This window comes from Acinonyx jubatus, chromosome B3 (assembly GCF_027475565.1).
Source record: "Acinonyx jubatus isolate Ajub_Pintada_27869175 chromosome B3, VMU_Ajub_asm_v1.0, whole genome shotgun sequence".
NCBI classification, from domain to species: Eukaryota; Metazoa; Chordata; class Mammalia; order Carnivora; family Felidae; genus Acinonyx; species Acinonyx jubatus.
Window position 1 is genome coordinate 36,085,434 of NC_069386.1, and position 21,132 is coordinate 36,106,565.

At 53.7% G+C, this 21,132-nt stretch overlaps 1 protein-coding gene and 1 long non-coding RNA gene across 3 annotated transcripts in view; one reads left to right on the forward strand and one right to left on the reverse strand.

Moving 5' to 3' along the window:
- CORO2B (coronin 2B) overlaps positions 1–21,132 on the reverse strand; it is a 133,409-nt gene that overhangs the window by 19,014 nt on the left and 93,263 nt on the right. For both annotated transcript variants that reach the window (XM_027067627.2, XM_027067626.2), the window contains one exon: positions 4,340–4,456. In XM_027067627.2, coding sequence (XP_026923428.1) covers positions 4,340–4,456 — 117 coding nt within the window. The remainder of the gene's footprint in view (positions 1–4,339; positions 4,457–21,132) is intronic.
- Positions 70–9,370, forward strand: LOC106980524 (uncharacterized). Its single transcript, XR_001431094.3, has 5 exons — positions 70–417; positions 712–894; positions 1,260–1,489; positions 2,925–3,079; positions 5,434–9,370. It is a non-coding gene; the product is annotated as an uncharacterized LOC106980524 (long non-coding RNA).

The following is a 21,132-nucleotide window of genomic DNA, read 5'->3' on the forward strand; positions in this document are numbered from 1 at the left end:
TGGCGAACAAAGGGAGAGCTCTGCAGTCTAACCAGCTCTGTTCAAATCCACGCTCTGACCTCAGCGGCTTCCCCCATTCCTTCCTTCTCGCCTGGACTGAATCTGACACCTTAGAGAGGACACGATTTGTCCTTCTGCCTATCGATTCCGAAAAAGAGAGCAGCTCCCCAGTGCCAGGGCCCAGACAACCTGCCAGGCCATCCCACTGGATGGTCGACTCCTCCATGCAGGGGTAGGATCCCCTGTCACCATCCTTGCCTTCAGCGCAAGGAACGGTGCCTGGCACATACCTGTTGAATGAATGAGGCAATGGAAGAATTCTAGAAGCCCAGAAGCTTTGCTATCACATCATCAGCAGGTTCAGCAATGAGTCATGAGTCATCCCCTGACCTGGCGGAGCCCTTACGCCAGCTGCTGGTGAGCTGGGTAGATGCGAAATCACCCCTGAGATCCTGGTTTGGAAGGGGTGGGGGGATTTCTCTCTTGGATTTTGAGGTTCACCATTCAGCTTCATCTTTACCCGGAAACCAGTGACAGAAGGCCTATTTGGGGGCCCAGCGAGCAAAGAATGACATGGAAAGAGTGCTGGGTCTCTGACTCCAGCTCTCTGGTTGCCCCAGGGGCTCTAGAGAGAGTTCTCAGTAGACAAGAAACACAAACCATGGTGTATTTCGTTCTGATGCTGAGCCCAGTATGATCTCCATTTTACAGGGGGCAACTTGTGTGCAGAGAGTTAAAAGAAACTGGTCCAAAGTCACAGGTCTGGGAAGGGGCAGAACCAGGATTTGAACCCAGGCCTATGGACTCCTGAGCCTGAGTGGCAGGTCTGTCGGTGAGGCCTCAGCCAGGCCATCGACCTCTCTCAGGGTGCCTGTCCTTCCATCTCTGAAAGAGGTACGTTGCTCCCTTCTAGCTCCAAGAAGTGTTGGTTCTCTAGAGGGTGGTGTGTGTGTGTGTGTGTGTGTGTGTGTGTGGAAGGGCAGGGTGGTGGGTGGCTTCTGGCTGCTTCCCCGCAGGGCTGATATCCTGCCCCATCCCACTCACAGTGCCTCGGGAGAGGGGCATCCTCTCTGAGGGTGGGGGTGGGGAGGGAAGGCAGCCTTTGGATAAAGGAGCAGAGGAAGAGAAGGCAGAGGAAAGCTGCTGAGCTCAGCCTGCCCGGGAGAGGGGCCTGCCTCCCTCTCCCCCCACCCCGCCCCTCCCCGGGACCACCCTTTCCCTCTCCTTGAGATGTCAGAAACCTCTCCCTCTCTCTGCAGCTGCTGGCCCTCTGGGAAGGCTAGGAGCACGAGGCTGGAAACCCATAGAGCCCTTCCCCGCCGCCTGCCAGCCACCCTCCCGAGCTGCAGCAGAAGCTATAAAAAGCACAGCCGTTCAACAATAGGTGACATCACCCAGCGGCGGAAAGAACTGGATTCTGCCAGATGCCAGGGAGAGTTATGGCCCCTATCTCTCCCTCAGGACGGGAGCCCCTCGGGAAAGGGCCTGGGTATGTTCCACTGGACCTCTGGCGGGACGGGGTCAGACTCCCGAGGCCCTCCTCTCTCCCTGGGGGAGGGTCGGGCGTAGGGGATGGATTTCACTGGAGGATTTTCAGGGATGGGGCATATGGGAAAGGAGCTACGGAGCTGGGAGGGCTTGCTGGCTCCCTTCAGTGTCCTCTGGACGTTCTGAGAGACAAGCAGAGGGCAGTGGAGGGGTGAGAAGAGGTGGGCAGGCACCACCTGGAGACATGGTCTGGATCTGCTTCGAACAGCTCCTCTCTAGCCCTTGCCGGCGGGTCCCCTCCCTAGCCCCCCCTGAGTAGCACAGCGCCTGGCACTTAGTAGGTCTGCTGACTGACCTCCTAACCCTGGTTCTGGATGTCACGTCTGGTGTGCAGGAAGTTGATCATTTGGGCCGGAGTGGGTTGAGGAAGGGTGTCTCGGTGGCTTGCCCCTCGAGGCGCTTTGATGGAGGCAGGTCTGACTGGCCTCCTCACCTGACCTTGGGAGCTGCGGGCTCCTCCCCCGCACATCCCAGGACCTGTGGAGGATGCCGCCCCTCAGTGTGCCCTCGGTGGGTTCCCGGTACGGGGCCTGCTCAGACAAGACACCGAGATGTCAATGCTGAGTGTTTGACGGATCTGAACTGCCAGCCTTCGCGGCGCTGAGCCTCAGTTTCCTCATCTGTAAACCTAAGACTGTTGGTGAGGTGCTGAGGAGTGCTGCCTGGGAGTCCGGAGACCTGGGCTCTGGCCCCACCTGTGCCCCGCCTCCCTGCGTGACCTTGGACTGGGTGCTTCCCCTCGGGCCTCAGGGACCTTCTCCGGGAGGGGCTACTCCAGGGTTGGGGTGGCCAAGCCACATTCCGGGGCTTGTTTGGCTCCGGGAGGGGGGGGGCCTCCTCTACAGAGCCAGCCGTGAGCCCTCCGGCCCGCCAGCTCCCCTTCCCTGATCCCTGGGGTGCACAGCGTCCCCTACTCATGTTGAAATCCTACCCCCTCAGCTGACAGTATGCCGACTCAGGGCCTCTGGGATGTGACTAACTCATGAGGGTGGAGCCCTCAAAAGTGGGATTAGTGCCCTTTTCAGAGCCTCCAGAGGGACCCCAGCCCCGTCTGCCATGTGGGCCTACAAGGAAAAGAGGGCCCTTCCCTGACCACGCTGGCACCTGATCTCGGACATGAGCTCCAGAACTGTGAGCAAGTGACTCACTTTACAAGCCACTGAGTCTGGTGTTTTGTTACAGTGGCCCGGGGACTATGCCCCCCACCCCCCGCCCCTGCCCGCAGGCCTGTGCCTTCTCCCCGGGCCTCCTTCAGCCCCTTCTCTGCCTGCAGTTAGCTTTCCCTAACTCCCTGTCCCCTGCCTGCACTTCCGGCAAAACGAATCCCGCCTCCCCGTGTGCCTAGCCCTCTGACTTCATTCTGCCTTGCACTTCAGCGAGTGGCGCCCTTCTGCTGGTGATGTTTCCGGAGCGGCACAGAGACCAGCAGGCATATGCTGGGCACAGACCTCCTTTCCCCCTCACAGCGGCTGCCAGAGACACGGATCACTCTTGCCGTTACCCAGAGGAGCAAAGCTGAGGCTCAGAGAGGGTAAGTCACACGCCCTTGGTCACCCAGCTGCAAGCGGTGATGCCAAGATTCAATCCCGGCCCGTGGGATTCCACAGCCGAGCTCCCTTTGAAGGGCAGCACCCGGGAGCACGGCGGGCACACAGCGGTCCTTCGGTCAGTGCGTGCGACACTGAAGAGGGCCGCTCGGCTGGTGTGGTCGGGGCCGGGGCCTCATGCTTTTCCTGACACGGGGCGCGGAGAGCTGGTTTATTGGCCGGGCTCCTGGAGCAAAAGGCACCTGACTCACAGAGCAAGAAGGTGCTGAGCTAGAACCGGGCAGGGCCGTCAGGGCGAGCGACCCTTCCTCCCTCCCGCTGAGTCAGGCAGAAGCTTGGACCAGAGGTGGAGCCAGGGCTCCGAGAGCCCTGGCCTGTCTGTCCCTCCCCGGGTCAAGCTGGTCACTGCTCCTCTCTTTCCCAGCTGGCTGCCCTGGTGAGACACGGGACACCGGGGCGGGGTGGGGGGCGGGCAGAGGCTTCCAGCTCGGACGGTGTGGACTCGTGTCATGACGTCACTTGGTTGAGCAGGGAGAGCTGTCCAGCCAGCTCTTAGAGGACTGCTCCTCGGCTTCCTAGTTGTGTGACCTTCCCAGCCCTCACTTTGGGGGCGGCAGTGCCCCTGTCACACAGGAGGACTTACCGCACTCCAGCTCAGACTGAGAGGAGGAGCTCCGTAGGAGGCAGCCCCCACTTTCAGCGTGTTTGCTCCCCCCACGGCTGATGACTGTCGCCAACACCTCAGCAAGCAGGGACGGAGCTGGCTGGGGTCGTCGCACCCCTCTGTGGGCTTTCTGCACCCGGACGAGAAGGCTGGACGGCTCCCCCACTGGCCCCCCTCTCCCGCCCAGCCCGGTGCCTGGCGCACCGACCACTGAGCCCTCCCGCCCCACCAGCTCCAGCTGCGTCCTTCCCAGCCCAGGGTGGGCAGGAGGGAGACCACACACAGGGAGGAAGGTCTCCTTTTGAGACCACCGACGAGTGCCGAATCACGTACCTAAACTCCTTGTTTTAATTCTCACCTACAAAATCGACACCTCCAAAGGAAATCACACTCAAAGCACAAGATCTGCCAAAAGGTCCGTGGGTTCGCTCTCTTCGTCCTTTCCCTAGCTCCCTCCCCACCCCGGGGCTGGCTGGAAGGGTGACAAAGAAGACAGAAGAAGGGCAAAGACGGAGAAAGAGAGGAGTTTAGGAAGGGAGGCCTCCAGGAGGAAGCAGGGGGGAGGCCCCTTCCTGCTCACCGACGTGTCCTCTGAGCATGAGGCAATGATGTTGTCAATGAATGGGTTCCACTTGATGTCCAGCACGTTGCCTTGGTGACCACAGACCTTGGGGTAGTTGGGTTCAATCCTGCCCGTCTGCCGAGGAGGAAGAGAGAGAGAGAGCAGGGGATTAGTTTGATGGGCCTAGGGTGGTCCTGAGAGGAGAGCCTTTATTCTGGGCTTCTAAACTGGACTGGAAGGTCCTCGAGGACTTACCCACTATCTTATTCACCTCTGCATTTCTGCACCAGGTTGGTCCAAATTGTTCTGTGGCTGTGTCCTCCCCAACCCTGAATGGTAATGGGGCAGGGGACACAGAAGAGTGATACACCCTTGGTCCATACCATACCCCTGTGCAACTTAGGAAAAGGTACCCCTTCCCCAAGCGAAAGTTTCATGTTAAGATGCTCCTGTTCACCTGAACAACCAGAGCCTAGAGGGCAGCAGGCATGGCAGTCCACACATCCAGCCATGGGGCATGTGCTCTCATACTCCCCCCAGTGCCCATACTCCCCCCCTGCCCTCTAGGGAGGTGCCAGGGTCAGCAGGAGGCTCCTTCCTACTGCTCCAGGAGTCAGCAAAGAGGCCTGAGTCTCTGGGTCCACCTAAACACTATCATATAAGTTACTCTGCCTACGATGTGACCAGTGCCGCTCCCAGATGTGGATGCTTGTTCAGTGCGTATCTTAAACACCTGTACCCAGTGCCCTGTGGTTCAAAGCAGACTCTATGGAGTCACACAGGCCTGTGTTTGAATTACAGCTCTGCTACTTTTTAGGTACGTGGCCTTGGGAGAGTCAGTGAAGTTCTCTGAGCTTCAGTTTCCTCATTTCTGAAATGAGGGCAGTAACACCTGCCTCTTAGCCTTTTGTGAAGACTGAATGAGCTAACGCCTAGCAAACTGCTTGGTGTGTAGGTTATCATCATAGTGAATGCTCAATATATGATGGTAGTAGTATTCTCATGCAGATTAGATAATGACACCTCCTCCAGGAAGTCCGCCCTGATCCCTGAATGGGTTAAGAGCTCCTCCTCTATGTGTTCATTGCATTCTGTGCTTCCTTCTATTACAGGCACCGTCATGCACCATTGCAGCCTGCTTCTATTTGTCCGTGAGCACCTGAGGACAGTACCTGTCTCTTGTCTCTGATTGTCCAGCTCCTTACAAGCCCGGCACGCACTATGTGCTAGGTATATGACCTGAAAGACATCCTTCAAAGGGAATTGATTCCACAAAAGATGGAGGAGGGGAGGGAAGGGAAGGGAAGTCCGTTTAATGAAGGGAAGGAAAATGACAGGCAGAAGCTGTGTTTCCATTCCCAGGCTTTTTAATGCTAGATTTTTGGGGCATCGGAGGAAATAGGAAGGATCTTCCCAGTCACCACCCATTGGCTAAGAGTGGTTAGGTCCTCAGAGGCACCTTAGGTAGGTCGTACCTCCCTGCTTTAGGTTCCTCAACTGAATAACGAAGAAGAGAGTCCTTTTTTGTAAAGCCTCTGTTCGCGTGCCCTCTGCCTCACCAGTACGGTGGGGTTATTTCAGAACATGTGTCCTGCTATGACCTCTCCCCACCCACTTCCTGTCCGAATCACCATCGGCTCATTTCCAGATCAGCTGGGTTTTTTGTGACACGGCAACGGTGAGATGGGTAGAGAAAAAACAGACCCAAGAGAAAGTGGCAATGGTGGAGAAAGAGAGAGAGGAAAACAGCACCCGAGGGGTACTCAGGAGAGCTCCACTGACATTGTGCATTGTGGGAAAATTACAGAATGGACGAAAAGGGTCTGGGGTGTACCAACACCAGCTACAAATGGTCCCCATTGCCATTTTATGGGGGGATGCAGTTAGAGCTGGAAAGCCTATTTCAATGACTTTTGGGCTGTCCGACTATTTCTTTAAAACGAGACTCTAAGCAGAGACTGAGCCACATGTGACCATGGCTTTGGTCAGGGTTACACATGATCTTCTTTTGGCTCTCACACACCCTGTGATTCAGGTATGAGGACCTTCAGGCCCAGAGAGCTTAAGCAACTCACACGAGTTTACCCGGCGGAAGGCCAATCAGGGGTTCCTGCCGAGGGGTAACCCTCAAGGCTAAGCTTTTCGAAGCCCACTCTGCTCATTTTGGCCAACTCCCCTCGTGCAGTCTGACCTCTAAGGGCAGACAGGCACTGCGCTCTCTGCTCCCACAGCTCACACCCCCCTCTGACAGAGCCGTCCCTTACATCTGATCCCAAAGGCTGCATCTGAGCGGTCCCCGAGCAAATCTTCTGCATTAAGCTTTTGGCGCCCAGCCCAGCCCAGCCCAGGCAAATCTGAGGGGCACCGAATCAGTCGATAGGTGGCCATCAGCTAAAAGCAGCTTCTGGCCAGCAGCCTGTGCGGGTGATGCACCGGACGGACAGGTTAAGCGGCATCACTGGAGTCCACTGAGAATGGGGCGAGGTCAGAGCCCTGCACTGGGAAAGGAATTCGTCTTTTTAAAGCTGAGAATGATCCTGATGTAATGTACACCCCAGGTGGACCTCGCCTTACACAATGGACACATTCCCCAGTGGGGTGGGGAATTACGACTGTCAGGACTAAATCACATTGTTGCTTATGTGAACGGTGACCCCCTAGGGTTGTGCAGTGTGTGACCTGGTTGGCTGCACATAATAGCAGCCCTCAAGGGAAGATCCCCCCACTTTCGACCTGGCAACCCTGCTTTTCCTGTTTATATCGTAGGGTTCTACATAACATTTTGTTTGCAACACGAGTTCCACTGCTAAGAAAAAATGTCTGAAAACCATTGTTCTATGGAGAAATCAAGTAAATTAAAAAACACAATTATTAACCCCAGGAAGAAGGCTGTATAAGAAAGCGAATGTAAATCATAGTGATAATGATTTATGTACAACATTTACATAGTCGTAATAATATAAATCCTGAATATTTATTTAAACAAGAGTTACACTATAACATACTGGGAGCACAGAGGTAGGGAAAGTGCGTGTGCGTGTGTGTGTGTGTGTGTGTAGTAAGAGGGGAGACTGAGCTGGAAGAGAGCCAGATCCTCAAATTCCATAATAGGAAGTCAACACACAATGTCTAAGATTTAAAAAAAATCCAGACAAGGCAGTGAAAGCATATAATTAAGAAATAGGGGGATAAGTGCAAAAAGAAACAGCTAAAAGCAAGGAACAGAGTTCCCCTTGGGGTGTGTAGCAAAGGGGGAGAGGGATTGGTTACAGACAGTCGTGTGCTGGTAACTGTTTAACTGGTTCTCCAAGGGAAAAAGGCCCTGGTTTGGAGCATTTGCCAATCCCAGTGGCAAAAATATTCCCACTACGCTAATTGTAATCTACCAGGGTGATGTCACCAAAAGTAGAGTTGGAAAAGCCTCACAACAGACCCATTACGTAAGCTTTCTACCATGTGCGTATAATAGACACAAGTCTCCTCAAGAGCACAGAGAGTGGTAAAGTAACCAGGGAGTAATGAGTTATTAACATTCAGTACCTCTGTTTCTGATATAATTTATTTAATTGCAAGTTTGCGTAACTTGGTTTTTAATAACGGCCATGTTGACCAATCGGCGTGGCAACAGGCTCTCACAAGCCGATACATGCCACTTGTACCCTAGACCTCAAAGTAGCCCTGGGCTTTATGAACTCTGGACAATTATCACTCCAATGGACACAAAAATTAAAGCCCAAATAAATAAAAAAAATGCACACACTAGGCGTTCTAAAGGAAGCTGGTTCTGTTGGGTTTTTTCTTACATGGGAACAATCCCCACCCCAGACCCCCCCCCAAACGCCACTGTTTTCTGTTCCAATGTCTGTGAAGTCACAGACTGTGAAATCATGACCTGAGCCGAAGTCACTTAACCGATCGAGCCCCCAAGGCGCCCCCTGTTCCCATTTCTGTATGGGGGGGGGGGGACGACTTGAGACCCAGCGCAGGTCTGGTTAGTAACTGCCACACCACACTGCCTTCTACACTCTCATCCTGACACACTGATGCTAACGGTGACCCCTCCTGAGATCAAATTTTATCCTCACATAACACCTTTTACAGCTGAGGGAGCGGAGGTTCAGAAAGCGTCTAAGGAGCAGAGTCAAGGCTTTTCAGTGTTTCATAATGTCAGCATCACTGTGGAGATGGTCAGTTCACAGAACTGCCCCCATGGTAGGGGTCTAACCTGCCGTCTGGTCTTTGAACCTCAAAGAGCGCTTCAGCCTCAACAGAACTGAGGCACAGACCTTGCTCCCTGGGGTGAGGAGGGGAAGTCCGTTCCTTGGAGTCTCTAATCCTATAATCACTAGGGAAATCTTCATGCCGTTGGTGCGGACCTTATCCCGGAAGCCTCAAAGAACAAATCCAGCCCCTGCACGGAGACAGACCTTCAACATCAAATGTGGGGTGGCGGCTGCCATCCACCCTGAGTCTTTTCAAGGAGGAGCCAGGTTCTGGGGGGCGGCGGGTCGTGTCTCAAATATACCTCATTGACCAAAAGACAGAGTTAGTAGGGGCTGGCACACAGGCCTCTCTGTGTGGTGGAAGGGGGTGTGAAGTAGGGCAACCTTCCTGCAGGTGCATTTGACCTAGTCTCGCAAAGACTTTTGAAAGGTTCATAGCCTTTGGCCAATAACTCCACTCTGGGAACTCATCCCAGGAAAATCAGCAGCCAAGCACGCCAAGACGTTCACCGCATGGTTATTCATCATAGCAAACAGTATAATCAGTCCCCATCGGTGGAGCACTGCCCAAAGGAGTTATAGGACACCAACATTACAGAATATTATGAGGTCACTGAAAATCGTATTTTCAAAGAATATTTAATGACTTGGGAATTTCTCAAGAACTAATGGTTAGTGAAACAGTCAGAAGCAAGTTATACCCATACAGCGTTCCCCATCTATTAAAAAACACATAGTGGGGCGCCTGGGTGGCTCAGTCAGTTGAGCATCTGACTTTAGCCCAGCTCACGATCTCACAGCTCGTGAGTTTGAGCCCCGCGTCGGGCTCCGTGCTGACAGCTCGGAGCCTGGAGCCTGCTTCGGATTCTGTGTCTCCCTCTCTCTCTGCCCCTAACCCACTCACATTCTATCTCTGTCTCTCTCAAAAATAAATAAACATTAAAAAAACTAAAAACAAACAAACAAACAAACAAAAAAACACCCAGTCTGGGGCACCCGGATGGCTCAGTCAGTTAAGTTCCCAACAGTTGGTTTTGGCTCAGGTCACCATCTTGCAGTTTGTGGGTTCGAGCCCCACAGCAGGCTCTATGCTAATGGTGGGGAGCCTGCTTGGGATTCTCTCTCTCCCTCTCTCTCTGCCCCTTCCCTGCACGTGCTCTCTCTCTCTCTCTCTCAAAATAAATACATAAATTTAAAAAATTAAAGACAAACAAAAGACCCCACGTAGTCTGTAAGAAAATCCATCAAGATGTTAATAGTGGCAATGTCTGGCTAGTTGCACATTCGTGGTTTCCAATTCTTCCCCAGGACATTTACAATTTTTATCAAAAAGATAGACGTTATTAAAAGCACACACCGACATGCTCCGTAACTTTGACTGAAAAGTATTTCCCTCTGGTTGTGACCACATAGGTCTTCCAGAAGTGAGATACAGACTCGTGTCTCCCAGATTTACATGGCTTGTGGAACATAAATATGTTTGCTCACACAGCCTTCTCTACTCCTTTGTTACCCCACAAATGTTTTTGGGGGAAACAAACTCCCCGAAATGGAATAAAACTGCCTATTTAACTGAAAGCAGGTTGCAGAGGGCACAGCGTGCATGTGGGCCGTGGAGGGCCAGGCGCTCCCTTGGAAGGGCTGCCCAGGGGGAGCTGCAGGGGCTCTGGGCCTCCGTCCAGGCTCTTATCTGAACCCAGTGAACTGACTGGACTACAAGATACTTTCAAAACAACCTTTAGCCTCTTAGAGCTTCCCATCGCTGCAAAGCTGAATTCTGTACACAGAAGCAAAACATTTCTTACCTGGGGGATCAGCTCAGCGCGGCTTCAAGGACAGACTTGGAGCAGGAGGTAGGGTTTCCAGGCCCAGTTCGGGCACTCACTTCACCCGCTGAGTGACCCTGAACGTGGCCCCTGGCCTCTCTGGGCTTCCCAGAGTCCTACCCCACTGGGCGATCGCTCATTATAATTCTTCGTGGCTGCACTTTTTACTGTATGAAGCAAGGCTGGCCTGTAACCAGAGCGCCTTGCCTCCGGTACCCGGACAGAACACAGAGAGTCACACAGTCTGCTGTCAGAAAGACGTGGGACGGCAACACTAATGATGACAAGGACGGTAATAACAGATCATTTGACAAGGGCTTGCTAAGCCCTAAGCCTTGTGCTGAGCAATTTATGTACACCGTTTTATTTAAATCTCGTAACAACCCTGCCGAGTTTTATCAAATGCTTCTAACCTTCCCCTAACAATCCACTTTAGGGATAAGAAAACTGAGCTCTTGAACTGACTTGCTGGAGGTGAGGAGCTGGGAGGCACGGGGATAAGAGTGTGCACTTAGCGTTATCTGCCTTGAGGCCACCTCTGTTCTGCTGCCTCCTGTTTCAGACCGTAGGTGAGACATTTGCTAATCAGGGACAAAAGTGGTCACAGATCGGAAGTAGGACCTTAGAGTTTCTTGTGACCTTCTCAGGAGGGGGCTGGCTGGCAACTCTGTTGTGAATCCCCTTGAATCTGCTCTCGAAGACCCCTCCCCGCTTCCCTCACTCAAGTCTCTCCCCTCTCCCTAGTGATGCTCAAACATGGTTATATTTTAGAATCTCCTGGGAAGTTAAAAAAAAATCCCAATGCCCAGGTTGCACCCCTATGGATTTCATCACAATGACTGGGATGGGGGAGCCAGACATCAGTATTTTTTAAAGATCCCCAAGCGTTCCAATGGGCAACAAGTTTGGGAACTGCGACTGTAGGGATTCCATATTCTGCCGGGGCTTCAGGGAACAACTGGTAACAGGCATGCATTCTGAGACCGGGTCAGAGGCCACTGGGCTGTCAGAGTTACCTGAGAGTTTCCCAAAGTTACCCTTGGGATGCAGGGGCTGTGGTAAGGACACCACGGAATCAAAGAACATCACCGCACACTTACTATAGGCTCATCTGCAGAAAGCACAGATAAAGCAAATAGGAAGTAACAGTCACATCAGGCGATGGGTGATTTAAAGGAGGGCCCTGGGGCGCCTGGGTGGCTCTGTCGGTTAAGCGTCCGACTTCGGCTCAGGTCATGATCTCACCGTTTGTGAGTTCGAGCCCCACATAGGGCTCTCGGTCAGCGTGGAGCCTGCTTGGGATCCGCTGTCTCCCTCTCTCTGCCCCTCCCCTATGTGCTCTCTCTCTCTCTCTCAAAAATAAATGAACATTAAAAAAAAATAAATAAAGAGGGGCCCAGGGCATGGAGCATATGCTGAGCCAGGGGATGGGTGGTCTAACAGAGGAATCCCAAGCTTTGGTGGGGGAGCCATCTTTGGGCAGGGCACCCAATCAGTCATCACACTCCCTCTGCCATGTGCTGTCCCATGCCTCCCAGACCCCCCAATTCGGCTGCTTGCAGTCTTCTCTGCTCTCTCTCCTCCAGATGTAAGTTGGTATTAAATAAGAGAGGGTCATCGGAAAATGGGAAGCGTAGTCCTTCTCCTCAAGGCCTTGGGCAAATGTCAGGCCCCCTGTGTCCTGGCCCTGGGCCCGAAGGAAGCCTTGCTCCCAACTCCCAGCCCTTCACACCTCACAAAGCAGTTACACATACAGGTACTTAATGAATATTGCCCGGGGAAGTGCGGCTGGACAAAGAAGGAAAGTTGTCCCTGGTCACCGCACCCAGAAGTGACAGCCAGGACAAGTCTGTGCAGGTTCAGAGCTCTGACTGCCACCATGGCCCTTCCGGTGGGGGCAAGCGGGGTGTCTCTTGCTCCGAACACTGTGTGCCCTTCATCCAAAGTGTGGGTGCTCCCCTAATTTGCTAGTGACAGTCCCCAACACGCTTGCGTGCACACACACGTTTACACACGCATGCACACACAACCCACGTGGCCGTTTCCGTCCAGGCCTCTGACTCTCTTCCTTCCCTGTCTCCATCCCAATCAGAACGCACTGGTCTCACGTCCCATACTTCAGGGCCCTGATCTCCGCGGCCAGTTAATCCAATAAGCGAAAGCCTTCTAAGGACGACACTGGGAGATAATGGGTCAGTCCCATTATCTTGCCGGTCACCTATGTGCACACTGACAGGAACCTTTTAGAGAAAGCCGTCTGGCCCACAGGGGCACTCTCTGGCTTTTCAGATTCTCAGGCAGTCTGCTAGGAGATCTATTTTGGGCGGAGGGCTTTAATTCACATTAGAGCTTCCAGGACGGTTCCGTGAGATTCCTCAGGTGGGACCCCGATTTGTCTGCTTGCCTCTAGTGTCTACCCTCTTCAGTTCTCTTGCCAATTCATCTTACAAATCTCGCCTAGAGTCCGGCTCTGCTGCCACGACTCCCCTGCTCCATAAGTTTCAATGGCTCCCTATTGCCTAGACTCAAAAAGCCCAACTCATTCAGACATAGAAGCCATTGCTGTAGTCCCGGCTTGGTCCTGCTCTGACAGATTCCCTCACCCCGCGGCTGGTGCCACACTATGCTGATACACACACCTCCACGTCCCCGCCTCCAATGCTCCCGCTGCCTAGACGGCCTTTGTTCCTGGTTCATCCTTGCCACCAGCCTATGAGCACCACGAGGTCAGTGACCTGGATAAAGGCATGTCTGGGGCCTCATTCAGTGCCCAGCTCATAGCAAGAATTCAAGCTGGGTGAATGACTGTCACCTTATTTCCCACCGCTGGGCCTTTGCTCATGCTGTTCCCTCACCCCGACTCCCCTTCCCATCCTCAGCACCTAGAAATATCACCCAGGGAATAGACAAATGCTCCCTCCTGTCCCTAGGCTGGGAGATAATTCTGGATACTTCTGCTCTTATGACCTTGAGAGACCACATCTGGGGCTGAGCGTCAGGGGTAGACCCAGAGTCAAAGGGCAGAGTGCGGGATAAGGGTTGTGAACGCTCTAAAGTTCATCCAGACACAGACAAGTTCATGGCAGGACCTCAGGAAGCCTCCTAACTTCATGACTTCCTGTTTTGACTTTTTTCCTTCTCTTCTTTTATCTTTGTGTTTCTCAAGATGAGAAGGGTTGGCTGACTTTTCCAGTTAAGATCCTTGGCGCTTTGCACGTGTGTATGCGTGTGTGCCCGCAGAGGAGGGGGGAGAGGCTCTGGGGGGCAGGGGGTTTGTGTGGGGAAGGGCAGTAAGGAATCCTGTCGCTTCTGGTATTTCAGTTCTGGGAGACACAGTTCTGCCAGGCTCCAGGAAGACAGGTGATGGGGCCTCCCTTGTCCATGATCCTAGGCGGTATCCATTTACAGACTCCATGAGAAGAGACAAGAGGCTCCCTGAGTCTGGGATAGAAGATGTTGAGTGACCAGTGAGTGTGTGTGTGTGTGTGTGTGTGTGTGTGTACTGGGGAGGGGCCTAATGCTTGTCTCTGCAGTTTCCTGATTACTGGCCCCTTTTAAACCCCCCTGTGCTAAAACACATACAGAAGGTAGGAAAACTCCAAACCTACTGTGCCTGAGAACTCTGATGGGATGTCCTGGGGGTGGGTTTCTGCCCTTGGCTGTTATTAACCTACTGGGGGAGACAAGACAAAGAACCAGACAACTGGTGCCCTGTGCTTTGGCAGGGGGAATGTGGGGGGTGGGGAGGGGAAGCTATGGGAGCACAGAGGAGAGACCAGAACTAGAGACCCTGCAATCAGGAAGGTCTTCCCAGAGGAGGTGCTGAAGATCCAAAGGACTGAGAGCACACAGCCAGGGACAGCCTGGGGAATGCTGAAGACACAGAAGGACAAGCACCTGAAAGGCCCGGGTATATTTGGGAAGGCCAAGTAAGCGGAGAGAGACAAGGCCTCAGAGGAAGGCCCAGACCAGATGGTTTAGGAAGCTGCTGGCCTTGGGAAAGAGTCTGGACTCTACCCCATGGCAAGGGGAGCCATTGATGGTTTAACACAGGAGAATGGGCTGCAGCGGGACCCAGATGGGCCAGGCAGTCACGGCAGAGTAAGAGCTATGTCATGCTCAGGGAGCCCAGGAGCCGGAGGGAGGTCGGGGAGGGCCCCCCAGCCCAAGGAGCAAGCTTCCTGGTCTCCCAGGCCTTAAGTGTGATGGGGGAGGGCGTGGGGGAGAGGCTGCAGAGGAAAGAGGTCTCCAGCATCCCAGTCCCCCATCACGCCCCAGTGTCCCACTGTAGGGAAGGAGGATGTGGGCAGAAACCCGTGAACCGCTGGAAATGTAACAGAAATGGCAAAAACACACGAAAAATACAAAAAAGCACAAAACAGAAGACGGCATCTGTGCAAATTGCGGGGAAAGACATAGCTTTGAATGAATAGAAAAACACATTTCTCGTTCAGGCAGAAAACCGAAAGAGGGTGCTCACACCCTCTCGAGGCCGTCAGCAGGAGCACGGGGGCCTGGCCTTCTCCTCCCTGCCACAGAGCCCCGCTCTCCCGGAAGGTGGGGGAGCTCCATGGGGTCGACCACACAGGCTCTGCAGGGGCTCCCCGTTTCTTGACCCCAAGCAGGCCTCCTTCTGTGAGCCTGGTGCCGCTCCCCAGAGGCCCTCCCACAGAGAGGGCCCTGGTGGAGACCCGCCCCAAATGGGTGCAGCCCGGGGAGGGATGGGGGCATGGACGACCCTGAGGTGAAGCCTAGGCAAGGTCAGGGGCTCTGCTTTTTTTTTTTTTTAATTTATGTATTTATTTCGAGAGAGGCAGAGAGAGCGTGCAGGGGAGGGGCAGAGAGAGAGAGGAAGAAGGAGAGGGAAAGAGAGAGAGAATGAGAATCCCAAGCAGGCTCCACACTGTCAGCACGGAGCCCCATGCGGGGCTTGAACTTGAGAACCACCAGATCATGACCTGAGTGGAAACCAAGATTCAGACGCTTAACCAACTGAGCCACCCGGGCGCCCCAGCCCTCTGCTTCTTGGCCCAGAGGCCTGAATGTCTGACAGACCAGGGGTCGTCTCAACAGAGACTCCCTACCCCTGGCCTTCTGGTATGTTCCAAGGGGATGTTGTCAAGAATATAAAAATCCCTTCCATTTGCTGTCTGGGCCACAGAAGGAGGAGAGAAAGGGGAACGTGCTGGCCTGAGGCCCTTGCTGTGACATCCCTGCATATGTCTCCTGCGGTGTGAAATGAAACTCAGTCGGGGTTATTATTTCTGTCCAGTCCACTCGAGGTTCGAGGGCTGCCACTGGAAAGGCCAGTAGCCTGGGAGTCTCCTGACTTGGGCTTTATCTCAGCCCTGCCGCTCACTGGCTTGTGGCCTGGGACAAGTTCCTGCCTCTCTGGGCCTCAGTCTCTCCCTCTGAAGAGTGGAGGCATTCTGGAGGGCCCCACATAACAAACACGTGGTCCACTTGCCACCCCCAGGACTTCTGTCTCTACAGTCGGCATGGCTAATGGCTCACCACGTCCCGCTTGAGCCCCGTGATCCTTCTTGGTGATCAGCATGGGGACGTCTGAATGTCTGCCTGGGACCATGTGACCCTCTAGAGCTCTGACAGCTGTGCGCTAAGCCCCTGAGAGTCAGGGTACCTCTCAGCATTCAGAGAGGATTCCCGAGGCCTCTGGTAAGTTAAGCCCCACAGATGCCTCCACATCTGCCTTTTCCTTTCCAGACCCATGGTGCCCACACCCCCCTGAGGTACTCCAGCAGCCTTCCAATTCGTCTCCTTGGTGCCTGGCTCTTCTCGAACCCCAAGGTGAGGTCGGCATTCCATAATTATCGCTTTCATCCTACGGCCTCTCCAGAAGCTTCCATGGTTGTAACCATTTGTAGGAATTTGGGCTGTTGGGTATCCAAGTTCCTTTCCTGATTTGGTGGGGGGGGGGGGGCTCCCGCTGATACTCCACTGATGGGATGTAGCACCTCACCTTCTGTGATGAGAGGTGAAGAGGGGCCCTTCCTACCCAGGGTCCTTTGCTGGCCAAGGAGGGGCATGTGACCCGGTGTGACCAATCAGACCTCCCACCTGGGATGGCAGATGACTGACTCCACTTGCTGCTCGGGACCCTCAGGGGCTGACTTGGTGCCTCCCAGCATTCCAAGTCTGGTTCTTCATCGCCCCCAGCCCCTTGAACCTGGGAAGGCCCCCCAGTCCCTGTCTGCTTAAGAGGGCCAGCGTGACCTCTGTCGCTAGCAACAGGAATCCTCACTGCATCATGTGCCTTGTCCGTACGTCATCAGATCCAGGTTATCTGTTTGGCCTTGGAGGGGCCCGCACCCTGGTCCCACCTGCGCTCCCCCAATCTCACCCCCCAGTTTGTTCAGCTCTATTGGGGTTCTACTTTTCAGACTGTCAGGAGACAGACCCGGTGTTAAATGTTATGTCTCAGATCCTCATAAAATACAAGAAATCTCCCTAATTCCCAGAATTCTCAGACTGCTTCTCGCATCGGGAAGAAACCCAGAGCTTCTTTGCCAGATCATGTGTGTCCTGACCCTTGGTTTGGGACAAATATGGTCCCCAAATCAGGGAGGAAGGGTTCCCACTGGCCCACGACTGCCTCACTTCCCGCCCCCACATTCCTCAGGACACCCATCTTTAAAAAGACCTCTGTATGCCCTGGCCATCCTTCAGGAGTGACCCTGCCTCCTGCTCCCGCTAAGACATCTTGTCTGACTCCTCCACGTCTCGTGATTCCCCGTCTTCCATCAGCTTCAGTAGCCCTTTTCCCCGTAACCCACTCTTGGGGATAATGCTGGCTGTCATTTACTGAGGGCCTTCCACGTGTCAGACCTGAAATCAAGTGTCACTTAAATTATTTGTCACAATAGCCTTATGAAGTACGTATCACTGTGTCCATGTTGCAGATAAGGAAACCAAAGCTCATGGGGATCAATTAATACAGCGGCAAGGCCAGAACCCAAGCCTCAGTCTGGGTGACTCCGGAATCAGAATATAAGCTACACAAGGGGTGGTGCCTGGCCTAGTTCTCTCCTGTAACCCGGATGCCTGGAATTGTGCCTGACTGAGGGTAGGATCTCAGGAAATATTTGTTGAATGCCATAAACTATATGGATGAGAATAATGCTACAAACTCTGGACCTAACCAGATCCCCTGTATAGTTGCATGGGTCGTGCACTGCACAAATCAAAGGGGTACCATTCACATGGTGTATGGTCTTCTGTGGTTTTCTGGGCCTAACCATGATGCTGCCCTGCTTTTCAACTTAGCCCCGCCTTGTATTGTTTGCCTTGTTTCACGGATGCTGGTTGTTTCTCCAAGAGCTTATCAGCACCTCCATCTTAAATGAGAAAACCATGGACGGTTCTCAGCAGAGTGTGGGATACAAATAAAACCTAAGAAGTATAAGGCATGCTTCTTATGCCCTCTGGCCCTAAATACAATGTCAGTCTGTATTCAGGATCAAATAACGCCCCCCAACCACACGCTGCCAGTTGCCCAGATGCTGCTTTTGTCAGTAGTGGGAGTGGATCCTCAGGCACTATTCATACTTCCCAGAGCTGGGCCCTCCTCTGCTTTGTCTTTTTGGAATTGTCCACTGGGAGAGCCCACCATCCATCAAGAGCATGCAGACTCTGCAGGGTCCAATGCCTGGCTCTTCCTTGCAAAGACTCAGTCCTGGGCCGGCACTGCCCACACGGAAGCTGAGAACCCGAGGGCTGGGCAGGGGACCCCTGGCTCAGACCCTCAGCCTTGGTCCACCAGGCCACAGGGGCTGCCCCACCTCCAAGGCAATGGCACTGGGACATCAATGGCCTTGAAACCCCCTTTATGTTTTATTCTTTTTAAAAGTTTATTTATCTTGAAAAAATTTTTAATGTTTATCCCTTTACTTTTGAGAGAGTGAGAGAGCACAAGTGGGGGAAGGACAGAGAGAGGGGGACACACAGAATCCGAAGCAGGCTCCAGGCTCTGGGCTGTTGGCACAGAGCCCGATGTGGGGCTCCAACTCACAAACCGTGAGATCATGACCTGAGCCTAAATCAAGAGTCAGGGGCGTCTGGGTGGTTCAGTCAGTTAAGCGTCCGACTTCGGCTCAGGTTGTGATCTCGCGGTTCTGGAGTTCGAGTCCCACATCGGGCTCTGTGCCGACAGCTCAGAGCCTGGAGCCTGTTTCAGATTTCGTGTCTCCCTCTCTCTCTGCCCCTCCCCCGCTCATGCTCTGTCTGTCTCTATCTCTCAAAAATAAACATTAAAAAAATTAAAAAAAAAAAAAAAGTCAGATGCTTAACCCACTGAGCCCCCCCAGGCTCCCTTCTTAGATGCCCTGCCCCATCCCAGGCCCCTTTTATGCTGCATCTGCTGAGGTCGGGTGATCCTGGGGGACCAGGTGATGTGTGAAGGCACAGACTGCACACAGTCTGAGCTCCCGGGGCCGGCCTCTAACTCTGGCTCTGCTCACACTGCTGCGTGACCGAGCAAGTTCCTTCCTCCCAGCGTTTCAGTGTCGTCAGGAGACAATAACCGTAACCCCCCTCGGCCCAGCCTGGCACCAAATAAGCACTCAACCAACCTCAGTTATCATTATCGTCTGCAAAATCCCCGCCCCTGTGCTCTGCCCCTCCCCAGCCCCCTCCCCGCCCCCCCCGCCCTCGCTCCCCGTACTGGGTTCAGTGCTTCACTGAGGCTGCATCTCGAGGGTGGGGCAGGTGCCTAACCCATCCTCGCAACCCCAGACCTAGCACGGCCCCCCGCACACGAGCTCAGGAGTGTCTGCGGGACAGAAGTGAAACACCGGGGCCCTTCCCGCTCTGACAGCCTATGGTTACAAATTGAACCTCCACCCATTTGCTCATCAGACACAGACAAGGACCCTCCCTGGGCTTGGCACTGGCCACTTAGCAACGAAATCCCTCCTTTGAATGCGAGCTCCGTGACGCTGTCTGTTTTGGTCACTGTTGTATCCCCAACACTTAGCACAGTGCTGGGGACAGGACGGACTAGACTCTCAAGAAGTATTGATGGAATGGATGTATGAGTGAGAAGCAGGTGACATTTTCCAGAGGGTCCCTACCCTCCCTCACCCACCCACAGGGCCAGGGCAGGGGCTGGCTCCCACTGTCAAGCGGCGCTGGGCTGCGGGATGGGGTGGGGAGGGGAACACAGCCCCCCGTAGGCCAGCCACCTGGCCTCAAGCCAGACCCATTATCTTTCCAGTGACCCGGGGCTACTCTGATTCTCAAACAATAAATCCGCGAGGCCTGGTCTGTGTGGAACAGCAGTGGATGCAGCCGTGAAGGCTGGGGGTTGAGGGTGCAGTGCCTGTGTGTCTGGGGCCCCCCACAGGAGACCGTGTGGGCAGCTCTTCTGAGCTTGGCCCTGGCTCCCCACCAACCAATCCCTGGGACACCATCTGTGGTTGCCCCCTGCCCCCAAGCCACCTCCTGGGGACTCTGGGTGAGAGTGGGAAGAGAGGGCTCGCATAAGCACAGAGACTGGGGCTCCCTCGTCTGCCAGAGCGCACACCCTGTGCTGTGGAGCCCCAGGCCACAGACTGGGTGGGAAGGGGCTGTACCCTACGTGGGGCTGCAGGGTGAGCTAGCGGCCAGCAACATTGGGTGCTAAGCAACTCTCCTGGGGATGTCAGGTGCACATTAGGCCTTAGGAAGGGGCAGTGACACCTGGGGTACAAGGGGGCCGTTATCCTTGCTATTCAAGTGGCTCCCTTAACTTCTGTCACCTCAATCCCGATAGCTGAAGAGAAGACTTTCAGCTAGATAGGTTCTAGGAAGTCGAAAGCCAAGGTGGGCCAGGAAGAGAAGGAGAAGGTTCTGCTTGAATTCAGGGGTCCTCCCTTGGAGTGTCTGTGCAGCTGACAGTGACTCCCTAACTACGGCCCTTATTCATAGATGGGGAGGCTTGCAGCCATGTTAACTCCTCCCCAAACACACCGACCCACACACACACACACACACACACACACACACACACACTAAGCCGATTGGATCAGAATGAACATTAAAGCTGAGCCTGATTTACATCCCCTCCCTCATTGGTCCCTGGTCCCTGATTGGACCAGGAGGAACATTTAAGTCAAGCCGAGCCAATCAGAGCACCCGACGACCATTATTTAAGGTTGTAACTGCCCCTTCACCCTCCCACATCCCTGTCCCCTTCCCTGATTTCTCTTCCTAGCCTTATCTTCCATTATACAACTTACTCTATTGTCAGTCTCCCCCACTGGAATGTAGGCCTCAAGAAGGCCAGGGTTTTTGTCTGTTTTGTTCCCTGCCGCGTCCCGAAGTGCTTCTAACAGTGCCTGGCACATAGTAGTTGCTCAGCAAAAATCAGTCGGCTGAATGAATTCTCTTTCCAGGAGACATAATAATAATTCACATTTACTGAGCACCTACAGTTGGTGTTCTTCTAAGTACTTTAAATGTGTGTTCACTTATTATCTCCATTTTATAAATGGCTTGCCTAAGGTTACATGGGGAGAGGCAGAATTCAAAGCTGTCTTGCAGGGGCTGGGTGTATCTATGTGTATTATTCTATGAGAGATATTGGTTTTATGGTCTGCAAACACATTTATAAACATCTTACTGGAATTCTCACTGTTCCCCTGGGGGAGGTACTATTTCCCTAATTTTAGAGATGCGCGAACTGGGGCTCAGAAAGGTTAATTGACTTGCACAAGGTCCCACAGCAAAAAAGCAGCAGAGCTGGAAGTAGCACCTAGGACTTCAC